Source organism: Xiphophorus couchianus, chromosome 22, assembly GCF_001444195.1.
Source record: "Xiphophorus couchianus chromosome 22, X_couchianus-1.0, whole genome shotgun sequence".
NCBI lineage: Eukaryota > Metazoa > Chordata > Actinopteri > Cyprinodontiformes > Poeciliidae > Xiphophorus > Xiphophorus couchianus.
In genome coordinates, this window is record NC_040249.1 from 3,737,374 (window position 1) to 3,751,089 (window position 13,716).

The 13,716-nt window shown below is 40.6% G+C and overlaps 1 protein-coding gene across 2 annotated transcripts in view; it reads right to left on the reverse strand.

The window, feature by feature from the left end:
* Positions 1-3,470: 3,470 nt before the first annotated feature.
* Positions 3,471-13,716, reverse strand: part of slc8a1b (solute carrier family 8 member 1b) — a 155,673-nt gene continuing 145,427 nt past the window's right edge. For both annotated transcript variants that reach the window (XM_028006480.1, XM_028006479.1), the window contains exons 10-11: positions 9,653-9,756; positions 3,471-9,535 (exon numbers count right to left, since the gene is read on the reverse strand). In XM_028006480.1, coding sequence (XP_027862281.1) covers positions 9,263-9,535; positions 9,653-9,756 — 377 coding nt within the window. In that variant the 3' untranslated portion in view covers positions 3,471-9,262. The remainder of the gene's footprint in view (positions 9,536-9,652; positions 9,757-13,716) is intronic.

The window sequence follows — 13,716 nt, forward strand, 5'->3', positions numbered from 1 at the left end:
TTCACGACTGAAACACCAGGGAGAAAGGCACGTATGATCCTCACTTCTCATAGTCTGTAGAACTAATGCACCTTTGACTCTTATTACTGTCCTGTTGAAGCACAAAAAACAAAAGTGGCATAAAAGTTACATGTCTATGTTAAAGGAGACGTGCTGCACCAAGCAATGCTGTCGACTCAAAAGTCAGGAGCTTTTTTTTTTTTTTTCCTCATTGCTGTCAATGAGCGAAAGGTTAAAATGCAGGTTAAATTTCTTTTACACGTCAGCCTAATGAGGCATTTACCTTTTTAACAACATCATGTAAAACCTCGAGGTGTATCCTTCAGCTTTAAATATTTGAATGGTCTATACTATATCTCCCCAATTTAGTCCCCAACTATACAAATATTTTTAAATGGACGATTTTGTCTTTGAAGGACTAATTGCTTTCATCCAGACTATGAGTCCACAAATGATAAAAACCAATGGCGACATTAGTAAAACCTAGCCAACTTCATTTGACCACGGCGCCATTTGGAGTCCAATGCAACGCCCGTCTAACCCTAACCCTACAGTACCAACTTCGTTTCTCAAAGCGCACATCTGCTCTGCACAAGCATGCAGAAGATAAGCTAGCAAGTCTTTGTTTTCCAAGTACAGATAAAAACAAAACTAACAAGAAAAAAAAAAACTCTTGAAAATGTCCCTGCTGGTATATAGAGAGAGTTGGAATAAAATTAAGAGAAATTGAGAGCTGGACTGATGCCCTTTTCAGAATATGGCTCTGGTTGGACATCAATAACTTGATCAATTCATTGAACTCCATTCATCTTAAACGGCTCAATCCATTTTTTATTTGCCAGTTTTTATTTCCTGACCCCATTACGTCACACATAAACCTTAAGCCTTACAATTATTTCTTTCTTTTTTTTTTTTTTTTTTTACCAACCAGGCTATCTACTTTGGACGCTGCTTGATGTTCAAGACTTTTCACAATATTTTCTTAAACTGTCTTCAGCCCCTGGCCTTTGCTGGAAGTCTTTAGGACTTTACAGTTTATTTTGCCCAAGTCTTCTCTAGGGCGTCACAGACATGAAAAGTCACCGGTGACTAGAGTTTGTCGATCAGTGTTCGTTCTAAAGATGAAGCCAACACACCGCTGCCGCTTCTGTTGCCGATTTGTCGGCTCTGTTTTTCAATGGTTGCTCCTCGCAAAGTCCTCAGATAGTGTTGTTGGTCGCTGGCATCAAATGTGTAAATTCTTCCTCTGGGTATAAATGTGTAGGATGTCAATAGCAAGTACACGATCCAGAGACCGAGGCAGCCCACTGCATGCTTTCCACAGTGTTGGGTTTGATGTGAAGGAATGTGCTTTATGTGCTGCTGCTGCTTCCCGTACTCTACTTGTGTGTTTTGTTCCCTCCTCCCTCAGCGCCTGAACAGGCAAAGCAGCTAACACTGGAGGTGTTCACCTCCAGAGGAATCAAAGCGGCGTGCGCAATGTCGCACACCTTCACTCAAACGAAGCCGCCTCACACAGCATCGCGAGTTTTACATTGTCATAATGGGAATTTATGTAGAATCGAAGGATGCCGTTTCAAAAATAGATTTGTTTTTATTGCTAGATTGATACATACACAAAATCTCATACTGTGCTCGTTGTCCTCATTGTTTTGTTTCCCTGAACAATGTGTCGAGCAACACGGTGATGTAGAGTTAATTACTCTGTTATGCTTACAATGATTGTTTTTGGGTGCTGCTCATGTTTTGCTGATTGCTGTCCTGTAGGCGAGGTACGTAGGGGGCTTGGAACCAATTCGATGTTCGTTATTTAGCAATTTAATTCAGTTTTCCACATGCTTATTTTCAAGATGCAAAACAAATTTCATTCAGATTACGATGTACTTGAATCTTGTTCGAAATTGGGCCGGGTCAAAATTTGACACCCAATGAGGATCAGTTTTTCGAGGCTATTTGGATAAATTGCTATTCAATATCAACTTCAACAATTCAAATAGTATATAGCAGCATATTTTTAAAGGGTCTTTAATTTAGCTGAAGACTTTCAGTATAATCTGGTAAGAAATACATGAGGTACCCCTACATTTATTCTCCAAAAAAAATAAAAATACATAGGCACATCACAGCATTTCTTAGCATTTTGAAGGATATTTGACCTTTGGCTTTGCTGCAGCAGGACCTGACCGGCTCACCATAAAAAAATCCACCGTATCAGAGTGCTTGACAGAAATACGAAACATTCTAAGAAAAAAATGTATGAGCTGAACCATATTTGGACTCTGTTAGCAAATCAATGACTCAAAACATACCAAAGAATCCGTCGGGCTGAAATGTAGAGGGATGGGCAGAGTCCATGGCCAGATCTTGAGCCAGTTGAGATGTTGTGGGGTGACTTGCCCTGAGCTTTTCGGGCAAGATACCCCTCAAACATCTCACAGCTGGAAGTTAGGAGGGGGTAAACATTTCCTCAGGACAATTTTAAAGAGTGGCAGATGGCTACAGGGCACATGTCAGAGAAGTAACTTCAGCCAAAGGTGACAACACTAGCTTGTGCTAACTTTGTGCTTCAGGATACACATTTATGTTGGCATTGTCTAATGGTGCGTTCAAACCAAAAGTGTTACACGTGTCAAAAATGCGTCCAACGCTTCAAGTTCGACGCCTGCGCACTTTGAGTGCTGACGCTAGATATTTTTGCCCTTGTGTTTTGTGCGTCTGGTTTACATTCAAAGTCTGTGTGGAGGCGCGTCTGACGGGTCAAGCTCTAGCCGTCGTTTCCCATTGGACGATCTTGACCAGGGGTCTCAAACTCCAGTCCTCGAGGGCCGCAGTCCTACAACTTTTAGATGTGCCTCTGCTGCACCACACCTGAACAGCATAATTAGGTCATTAGCAAGGCTCTGGAGAACTGATCTACACAAGGAGGAGGTCATTAAGCCATTTCATTCCAGTGTTATGTACCTGTGGCACATCTAAAAACTGCAGGACTGCGGTCCTGGAGGCCTGGAGTTTGAGACCCCTGCTCTTGACTCTTCGAACGGTTCAAATCTCGCTGAGCTAGACGCTCCAACCGCGCCGCAACAGACCTCGACTCGCCTCCACATAGACTTTGAATGTAAACCAGACGCTCAAAAGGTTTTCGGGGGTGAACGCACTGTAATGAATAAGTCAAGCAAGCTTAAGTTGTAGGTGATGTCCTGCATTAAAATGACTTTCCTTTAAAGAGAGGAAAGTTCAGACATATGTGAACATTTCTATTGAAAGAACATCATATTAAATGGGTTGTCAGTTTTCTACATTTGGATTTACTCTCCCACGCCTCGTCAGTCGTGTTGTGTGAGATTAAAACATTGACCGCACTTTTGTCTTCTCTGCGTAGCACAAAAGAGCTGGTGTGACCTTTGTTTGGTCCCCGCCGGTTCAAACGATTTCAAAACTGTACACACTTTAGAAAGGCAGTGGACACAAGCTGTCTTTGAAACTGGGTATCCCAAACTTTATTTTAGTGGACTTATCAGAAGTACCATGGAGAGCAGTCACAGTTAGTGGCGACACACATACAGAACAACTTTCTGCCTAACCCACTGGTGTTTAACAAAAATTAAAAACACACGTACATGCCGACAAAGAAACGAGGCATATAGGAATTATAAAACAAACAAGAAAAAAAAAAGATTATTGCAAACCTAACTTGTGTTATTGTTCCATTTTCCCAAAAAGAAAAGAAAAGAAAAAAAAAAAACCCCACACACACACACCAAACGTGAAGTTCTCCGACTACACCGTGGGAGAAGGACAGGCAGAGTGTATTAAAGAAAGATGCGATTTGAGGGATTAAAAATGAAATGTGAACGCAAAGGGCTTTAGTAACCAAGAAATCTAACAGATGGTTCAAAATAAGACAGATGGGGGACTTAAATACAGATGAGCGATTCTTTGAGACAGAAAGACCATTGAGGGCACATGCAGACATGTTGTGCGTAACTAGATAGAGAGGTACAAGACAGAAACGGCTAAAAAGATTGACAGAAAACGCCACCGGCCTGAAGTCGACGGCAACCGCTCGACTTTAAAAAAACCCAACTGGAAAATAAAGGGGGCAGGAAACTAGACAGTAGAGATAAGGAAAACAAAGCCATCTAGGAAAGAAAAATCTGAATTTATGGAAAGGAGAGACAAGGCAGAGAGAAAGACAAGTTTTTAACTTCTCCAAAAAGGCAATATATGTCATTCTTGAGTGTAGCGAGTGTTCTTCCTTTTAAATAAATATGTTGAATTAATTCTCTATGGTTAGCGTATGGCCATATAGGTCATCCCACTGATAACACTGTACAGTATATACACAATATGATTTCTTTAAAGACAAAATAACATTTAGATGTACATACAGTATTCTTCATTTGTCAGAATACAGCCATGGTATTAAAAGTAGCAAGCCATGTATTTCTTCTCCCTTTACCCCCCATTTTCTGCCTCTTTTTTTTAAAGATTTTTTTTTATTATTTTTTACAAATAACCCATGCAACCGTCATATAGATTTAAGATATATAACTCCGCTATCTCCTCTCTCATTCAATAACAGCAGATATTGCCTTTTCTATTTTCTTTCAACATAAATCTCGGTTAATGATAATGTGCAATTCATTCAGAGACTCTGCAGCTTTGATTGAATCAACAAAAAGACATAATAAAACAAAAGATTAGCTCTACACCAAACCGTAACCAAGAAGAAGGTCAACGGAAAGATCCAAATCTGTACAACATTCAGACTTCTTCCCGTCAAAAACACCATAGGAATGGGATACGATTCTCTATAACTATGTACAGGCATGTCATCATTCATGCACAGTGTCAACAAGTAGCACATCGACATTCCAAAACATGGAAAACTTGGGAGACGGAGGGCGGGTGAAACGGTGGCTTTTCGGAGGAGGAAACTGAACAAAGATTACTGCCTGTTTTTGGTTACTTTTGGCAGGAAAGAAAGAAAAAGGAGGGGAATGAAAACACGCGAGGACAGATAAGACTTCATAACAATACACATGCTGGGCAGAAGGAGTCCATTGTCTCACTGGCCCAGAAATCAATGTATGGCTGTAACTTCATTATTTATTTATTTTCATCTTCGTCCTCCACAGGTTTTTTTTTCGTTCTGTCTTCTCTTTATTTGTTAAACGTTACCTTAAAGGTAGAGAATAACTCTTGGTAACTTTCTTTTAATTTATTTATTTTTTCTTTAAATCCCAGCAGTACATTTCTTTGCTCATCTCGTACCAGAGGGGGCGTCCGTCCTTCCGTCCTTCATTTGACTGTCCAGTGTTGCATGTATTTATTTCTCAGTCTGTCAGACAGTCGGTCAAGTCAAGGAGTAAATTAGGCAACAGAGACATATCAACTTTTACATTAGTAGCAACATTATTAATGGTTAACAACTGATTCAACACCACTGGATTATTATTATTATCTTTTTTTACAAGAACATTGTAATTACTGTGTAAATCAGTCAGAACAAAAAAAACAAAACAACAAACTTGTTTACAGCAAAAGCAACTCTGCTAGCAAAACGGCTCTGTAGCCGTTTCACTTGGCAACATGAAGCAGTGCAAGGTTTTTCCTTCATATTAAAATCTTACTATTGAACAGCAAAAAAAAAGCCCCAAAATGACTGTAGTCTACAGCTCATTTGTTTAATCCATCATTGCTTTTGTTTTGTGTCCTAGACTTGTTACTCGCAGGCCCAAGCCACGAAGCTAACTCGAGAGCTATTGCAATTATTTAATAAGAATATAGGCTAATGAATAAAAAAAAACAAAAACTGCCCGTTTAGTATTTACAGTCATAGCTAGCAGATTTGCTGGTTACCGCTAAACATTTGCTAGCCAGTAAATTAGCTTCCCCACCTTGGCTCTGATGGTGTGAGCCTCTCCCATTAGCTGCACGTTAGCCAAGGCCGCCAGTCAAGGTAGGCGTATGAGAAACTGTGTGCAACAATGCTGGTGTTGCAAGAGAGAACGCTCGCCGTTTAGCGAAAGAAAAAACATTTGCTTCTGGTAAAATTGTGCAACAGATGGTCTGAATGCAAAAACAAACTGCATTGTCGCAAGTGTTTCATTCCTGTAGACTTTCTGCAACGACTAAGAAAATTCATGTCTTGAAGTCATTTAAAGTTAATGCAGCTTCTTACGTTTTTTTTTTGCACGTGCGAGCATAACTTCATTTTAAGTTGTTTACAGTGTATAAACCTTCAGCTCCATGCCAGTGAAGAGACAAATACATAAAAATCGACCTAGAAAGGTTTAAACAACACCCATTTCCTGTAGCTCCTTAAAGAAACGTGATAGTATATTTGGTGTTTTTGGAAAGAGATGTTGATTAGAAAACCATTTACTGGATGGGTTACAAATATTTCTGATAGAAAGATGTCCCTTTGGCAAAATAGGGGTAAACTGCCACTCCAAAGGCTTCATACGACAACTGCTGTCTAATACAGAGCTTTTCATATTCCAGAGTTGGGTTGTTTTTTTTTTCTCCGCCATTTTGTTTCATTAGCAACACAAGTGGCTGTCTGAGCCAGGTTGTTGGATCTTTATCCGATCAAGCATCCTCTACTATCAGCTAATTGTCTACAACTCTACTCAGTTGTTTTATAAAACTTAGAACATTTACAATGTCCTTCAAAATTCTCTGGATTTACGACCAATGAAGGCCTCTGGCTCGACTCTCACTGGCATCGACAACGGTCTTCGACAAAATTACTGCTAAGTTTACAACGGTATACATCTAGTCCAGACTAATTATTTTACAGATATAGTTTAAAATACTGTTTATTGTACATCAAGTAAAAAAAAAAAACTAAAAAAAACATCTCACATGGGAAATACTTGCCAATTAAGTTGCATATAGTAGTGCTATAGTACAAGTGTGTGTACGCTGAGATACTTATGGTTGTAGCTGAATAAATAAAATAACAGTCTGAAGTCTAAACTTCTCACAGTCAAATTAGGCTTATTAATATTTTGGGCTCCTTTTGTTCCCCCATTGATGTAAAGTTTAACACCAACATCTCAGAGGGTATGTTCATCGTTTTAATGTGTGGTTTTGGATGAGTTTTGATTGGTTTTGCAAAAGTCTGGTAGGTAGAATGAACCGACAGTAAAGCTGATGTTTTAACGTAATCTTTTTTTTTTTGCCATTTGGACCACTGCCTCTGTGCAATCAGACAATGAAATTCTTCTCTTAAGCTTCCACAGAAGTGTGCCAAGGTTTAAATTTAGCCAAAGTAGTAACACGGAATTTATAGGACAACCATTTGGTTCCTACATGATTAAAACTGGACTTTTTTTTCTTTTTTTTAGAATTTTACCAGTGATTCAGAGACATAAAGGTCTTATGTTCAACAGTCTGAACATATAAACACAACGTGCTGAAATCATTTAGGCACATCATCACCTTTGCAAGGCAACAACCTGGTTATTAAAATTGTGCATTAGCCTTTTTTTTCTTCTATCAACTGGCTTTTATGTTTGGACTAAATATTTGGTCTTAAAAAAATAGACACTTAAGAAAAAAATGGCAACTGCGTTGTAGCTAAACCCCATTGTGATTCAGTCTGAAGGGAGCTACGCCGTGTTATGAGTTGATGTAGCTTAAAGAAAGACTAAGTGTTAGTCGAAATGGGATAGGACTCAACTAGGGATGTGATTTTTATCTGAGCACATCGAGACAATAATCAAGCACTTCTTAGTACCAGACTCGATACTTTCTCCTATGAAGCAAAATTCTATCAAGTAAGAGTCAAGAAAGTTCATCATCATGTGTTACATTGGCCTCACCATTGACCAAAGTACGTCTGTTCTAAGAAACCAAAAGCCAGAATCAGGAATTAGTATTTTGTTGTAACAAAGCCCTTGATATTAGAAGTATTCAAATAGTTCACCGGACAACCGGCACCGGGTTGCTTAGGAGACAGGATGTTGTCCAAACTTGTTTAGAGAGTCAAGCCGTGTCAAACAGATTTGACAGAAAGTCCATCAGGTTTTGCAGATATTTGCATGTGTGATTTTCAATGATTTCACTGAAATATGGGTTGTGGAAATCTCAACTGTGGAAAAACAAAATAAAACAAATAAAGAAGATTAACTTTGATATTAATGCGACGACTATGGTTTCTCTAACAGTTTTTAACGGTAGAGTGGCCAGTGCGTCTTCTCAGACATGGCCTTATTAAAGGTAAAAGCACATTAACCCCCACCACCAACTTTGATTGACAAAGGACCTTAAATCATTTACATCTACATTATAAAGCAACAAGAACGAAGGGCCCTTCGAGGGGGTTGAGGGGGTGAGGCGTGCAGCATTGACCAAGACATTCAGAACGAAATCAATCGAGTTGAAATGTGCGTCCGCCTCAGAGTATTTACACGTGCCACCCCGACGATGATCAAAGTTACGCCACACAGAACGGCCCCTCCCAGAACAGAAATTCCCAATTCAGCATTTTCTACAAGCCGTGAGAGTCAAGAAGACCTCAAGAACAATAGCATTTTTTGTCTTGCGCAGCAACAGCAGAAACAAGAGGCTTTTTTTTTTTTCACAGTAGTTTACCATCGTTCTACCGCGCCTAAGCACATCAACACACCCTGCAGACACACAGATGGTTGTCGATAATTGGATGTGGCCGAGAATCCGGTTTGCTCTTACTGTGTGTTACGCTCGCACCAACACTTTTTTGGAGCTGGACACAAGAGAATCAGTGCTCCAACTTGAGGAGGTCTCCTGTTTAGGCCACATCGTCACACTTGGAGCACTGATGATCGGGCTGGATATTTGGATTATGTCGGATTCATCTGGAAGAAAAGACATTTATCACATCCGTGCATGTCAGTAAGTTTGTCTTATGCGTTTAAACATGAATTTGCTCAAGATAGCTTGATGCGTGAGTATTTGTGGAGTAAGGGGAGAAATGTTTTTTTTTTTTTATTCCTTTTTGCCATCAGTTGAATAATTTCTGTAGTGGCTTTAATTCTCAAGTATGATGTTCTTCCGTGCGTCTTTGCTTCCTTTCACCGCATTTTTAGATTCTTGAGTGCGTCTGAAAGTCCTTCACCTGTACATACATCCATTCATTTGTCATTTAACATATTGCACAGAGGGAGGGAGTATTAGATCAAAAAGACAACCTTAAATATCCAAGAATCCATTCTTTTATTTTCCCTTTCTTCTATCCTTCCGGTTCTTCTGTCCCACCCTTCTCTTCGCTCTCTTAAAAGCCTTGGATGTGGCAATAGGCCTCCAGTGAGGAGAAGAGGATGTAGAGAAGCCACAGGCTGAAGAACAGCATGGTGGTCAGGGCCTTCGCAGTCCGGGGCCCACCAAGCTCCCCGCCGATCTCAGGCCGCCGCCGGTACATCAGGGTGGCGACACAGATGAAGGCAAATATGGTGAAGAGTGTGACGGAGAAAGCCAGAGTGCCGGGGTCGACCTTAAACTCGTGGCCCTTGCTGTTGTGGTAGATGGCAGCAATGGACCACGCCACCTACCAGACGGAGGCAGACACAAACTCAGTGATGTGGAACGCACTTAGGTTGTAGAAAAGCGTCGCTACTAAGGCAAAACCAGCAAAGAGGGACATTGAAATTAGCTCCGTACTCACCCCGATGCCCAGGAACACATTGACAGCATTGGAGCCCGTCACGTTGCCAATGGAGGCGTCTGCATACTGATCTTGTATGGCTGCAACTTTACTGGCAAATGTATCTGTATGGAGAGAGAGAATAAAAAGGAAACAGATTGGAGAAAACTCACCATGCCACTTTAGGTATCAGTTTAAATATTAAAATTTACAATAAATCCCAGGTTTGGTATCGGCTTTCTACGACACAGATATCATCAGAATAACCAGTTGAGGGCTTTTTTTTGTGTGGGAGTTTTACTGAAATAATAATGGCCATATAAACTTTGGTTTAGGTTACAGTCAAAAGGCTCGTCTTTAAAACTATAAAAATACTACTATTTTCACACGTTTTCTAAAATTCTTTGAGATTTTTAGATGGTAATGGATGAATTTAAAAGGAAGCAAGATTCGCAAGAAAGAAAAGGAGGTAAAGGGAAGGAGGAAAGAGGTAGACTAGGAAGGAAGGCAGGTAGGTCGCAAGGAATGAATGAAGGAATAATGTGAGAAAAAAAAGAATGAAAGACATGATGGAACAAAAAGTGAGCACACAACGAAGGAATGAAATAAGACAATAAAATTGGAAGGATATAAAGAAGCAATGAAGGGAGTTGGGAAGAACAGAAACCCAGAAAGTGGCAAATCAAATGTTACGATTCTCAAAATTTTCTCCAGTCTGCAGAGGAACAAGAAAACCAGGCACTAGAGTATAGGTCATTAAACTTTCCTTCTAAGGTGTTCAAATTATCATTATGAGGGGGGAAAAAAAGACACTAATCTCACTGACAAAGTGCCAAAACCCATCTTGACAGTCTAACACTGAATTTCACATCCTTCATCCCAATGTACGAGCTCCATACAAAGCCAGGCACATGAAAATACACAAGCCTTATATATGTTCGATAACTTCATACTCTATTTTAGTCCCACATACATTATGTGTTTACATACACCAACACACACCGCATGACACGATAAAGCGACAGCAGCTTCACATTAGCTTAGCTTTAGTTCCGCAGGCCTGATTCAGGTAAGCCTGCAGAGCCAATTTCCAAATTCAAACAGGAAAGATTAAATTAGGAAACCACAACCTTGTAGCCGTGTTGGCTGTCCGGGTGAGAAGGGATTTATTCCCCTAATCAATAATTTAGAGGGATGAATCTCCATTTTCATAGACAAACAATTTTTGGCCGGGTGGCTAAAGAGCTTTCCCCTCACACCCCCAAACGCTCCTCCTACCTTCATGTCTGCCAAGTAACAAAAGCTCTGAGGGGGCCACGCTCTTCATTACTTTACTGACAGAATATGTGAAGGCGCTGCCAAATCTTGACAATAGGCTTTTTGGGTGAACAAGTAGCCGGTCAGCACTCTTTCTCTCTCGCTAATTAGCCAGCCGCGCCATTGTTGCAGGAGTTTCCATCTTGTTTTTATCCGGTCGAGGCAGAGCGAGGAGAGTGTAAAAGCAGAGAGGTGAAGGAACAGAAGATGAATAAGAGCTTCCTGGCAGCGACAACCACGTTGGCATTTGCAGTGGGATGGAAAAAAGAATGGCCGGAAGGACAGCTTGCAAACGGAAAGCGAGGGTCAAGACAATGGACTAAAATAGTCCAGCAAAGACACACCAGGCCTGCCTCCCAATGCACCTCAATGCCTTTCAGAGCCATTCCGGTTTGGCCTAACTGTGGCTCTGTTTGCGTCAAGTCCGATGTACCATAAGCCCGCACGTGTGCGAGTTCCAGAAGAGAAGTGGTTGAATAAACAGCGCTTGTGTGTTTGTGAACAAGGCCACCTGGGTCCAATCTAATGCCATGCCTCCACCACCTGGCAAAGGCTCGCGAGTGTGTGCTTCAGTTGCTTTTGCGAGTGCTTGCGAGCCTGATTCGAGTGGGAGAGTGTGTGGGTGCCGGCGTGTTCCGTAGCTCACTGCATGTTTGTGCAAAGCGGCTTTGACTCTGCGGCTCCTTCTGTGACAGCACGTCTCCCCGGAGAACTTCCTGCCCTTTTCCTCCTCTACCTCACCGTCCACCCCTTGCCTACGTCTCCAGCCTCTCTCTCTTCCCGGTCTTCTTTTCCCTGTTGTCTCCTGAATTGGAAGGAGACGCTTGGGAGTGTTTATGTGCTCAAGCTGGTCGTTTTTTTTCCGGCTTGTGTTATTTTCCTTTTACATTTTGTCCTTGTCTAAAAAAAACATTTTCCGCCCCAAAATTAAAATGTGAATGATTTATCTTGTCTGAACACTGATTGCAAGCATCATCTTTCCTTTGCAACCTTTTGTGAGTTGTATAAATAATTTTACCTTTTCTTTTTTATTTAGATTACAGGTTAAATGGTAAATATTGTCCCCTTCCTAAACATAATTCCCAAGTCATCTCTTGGTAAAAACAAGTGGTGGGAATTTTTTCCACCCCAACCAGAATAACTACTTGTTGTGCAACGCAGTGAAACCTCATTAGTCTTCAACAGGTCCAGCATTCAAGTCCAGATCATTAATTTTTTTTCAAGGACCACATTCAGACTTACCACCAGAAACATCTAAAGTATCTAAAACACTTTGACTTGTAGATCAAATATAAATCGTTTTTATTCCACATGTCCTTTAAAGGATGTTCTCACACCTGATAATCCGGTTGACTCGGTTCGATTGGGGACTAAAGTTGCGCACATTTGTTACATCTTCAGCTGGTGCCGACTCAGTGCAACAAACCAAACTTTTTGAAAAACCTGTTCCTCCTCGTCGCCTGTGGTGGCGCTGCACCATGACCCATTTTTTTTGAAAATGACACAAAAACCTTCGCAAAGTCCTTCTTGTGGAAATGCAAACAAAAGTGGAGTAGCGTCAGATTTGAGCAGCTGTAGAGTTCCTCTTATGTTGTTTGTAAAAGACCACGAGCCATTTGTTTCACTAGCGCTATACTCTCCTGTTGGTTTTGGTTGAATTTACCCAGAATGCCCTGCGGTATAGGCAGTCTCCTGCTTTTGGAGCGGTCTCCGTTTACATTATGCATTACACATCTGCAGACCTAAGTTTCTAGGTGGACCGGAGCTCACGTTTTTGGTCTGCATCAGAGTTCAGTTGCGCATTCACACCTCCCCAAACAAACCAAACTCTCTAGACAAACAAACTAGAGTTTGATTACAGCGGACTGAATAGGGCTGGTGTGAATTAACCCTTGGACACACAGCTTAGAGACGCTTTCAGCAAGACACAGAACCGTATGACATGCAGAAATTTCCAACAGTAGATGGAAATCATGAATTAATCGGAAAAGAGAATCAGAAGATACTTCTGTGGGACAGCAGTCTTTGACTCAGGGCTCATTGATGTATTGATTGGTGGAAATGGATCGTTTGAAAGCCAACCTCAGCGTTACCAAAACATCCAAATCAGATCAATTTAATATTAAAATCAATGAAGCAAGTCCTATTTCATATCAAGGCGAACAGTCGATAACTAGTCACATTTTCTTTTTTCGGGAGGATTTATGACCTCAACTGACAATAGAGAAAAGGAATGATACATGAATTTTGCAGTATCCTCTCTGCTTAATGTAATGCAACAGTCTGAATGCATATAGTATGTCTGGGGTTACAGAATGCCGTTTGCGCCTGACAAAAACAATGTAATGCAGAGGATTTGCTGGTTATTGATGCGGCGAAGTGACTGTGTGTGGCTACAAAAAAACATTAGCAATACCACTGCTACTGCTGAAATAAGGATGACAATGATGACAATTTAATGTCAACGATAAATTGGTGCAGAGGACTTAGGATGGAATATGTTTTGCTGTTATGTAGCAAGTGCACTGCCCTTTGCGGTTTTGAAATTATTTAACTTTTAAATCAAATTGCATTTTCTGAATTGGTAAAAACAGTGTAAGTGAACACATCAAAATTGGTTGAGAAAAGTTTCTTGACTTAAATGTTTTTTTATTTAAGATCTATAATTCTATGGAAATTGTGATGTTTTCTCGCCCCATTACTCACCTCTATTTTCTGAATGCATATTGCCCCTTACAAACACCGTTTAGCCCTAAACTAATTATTGT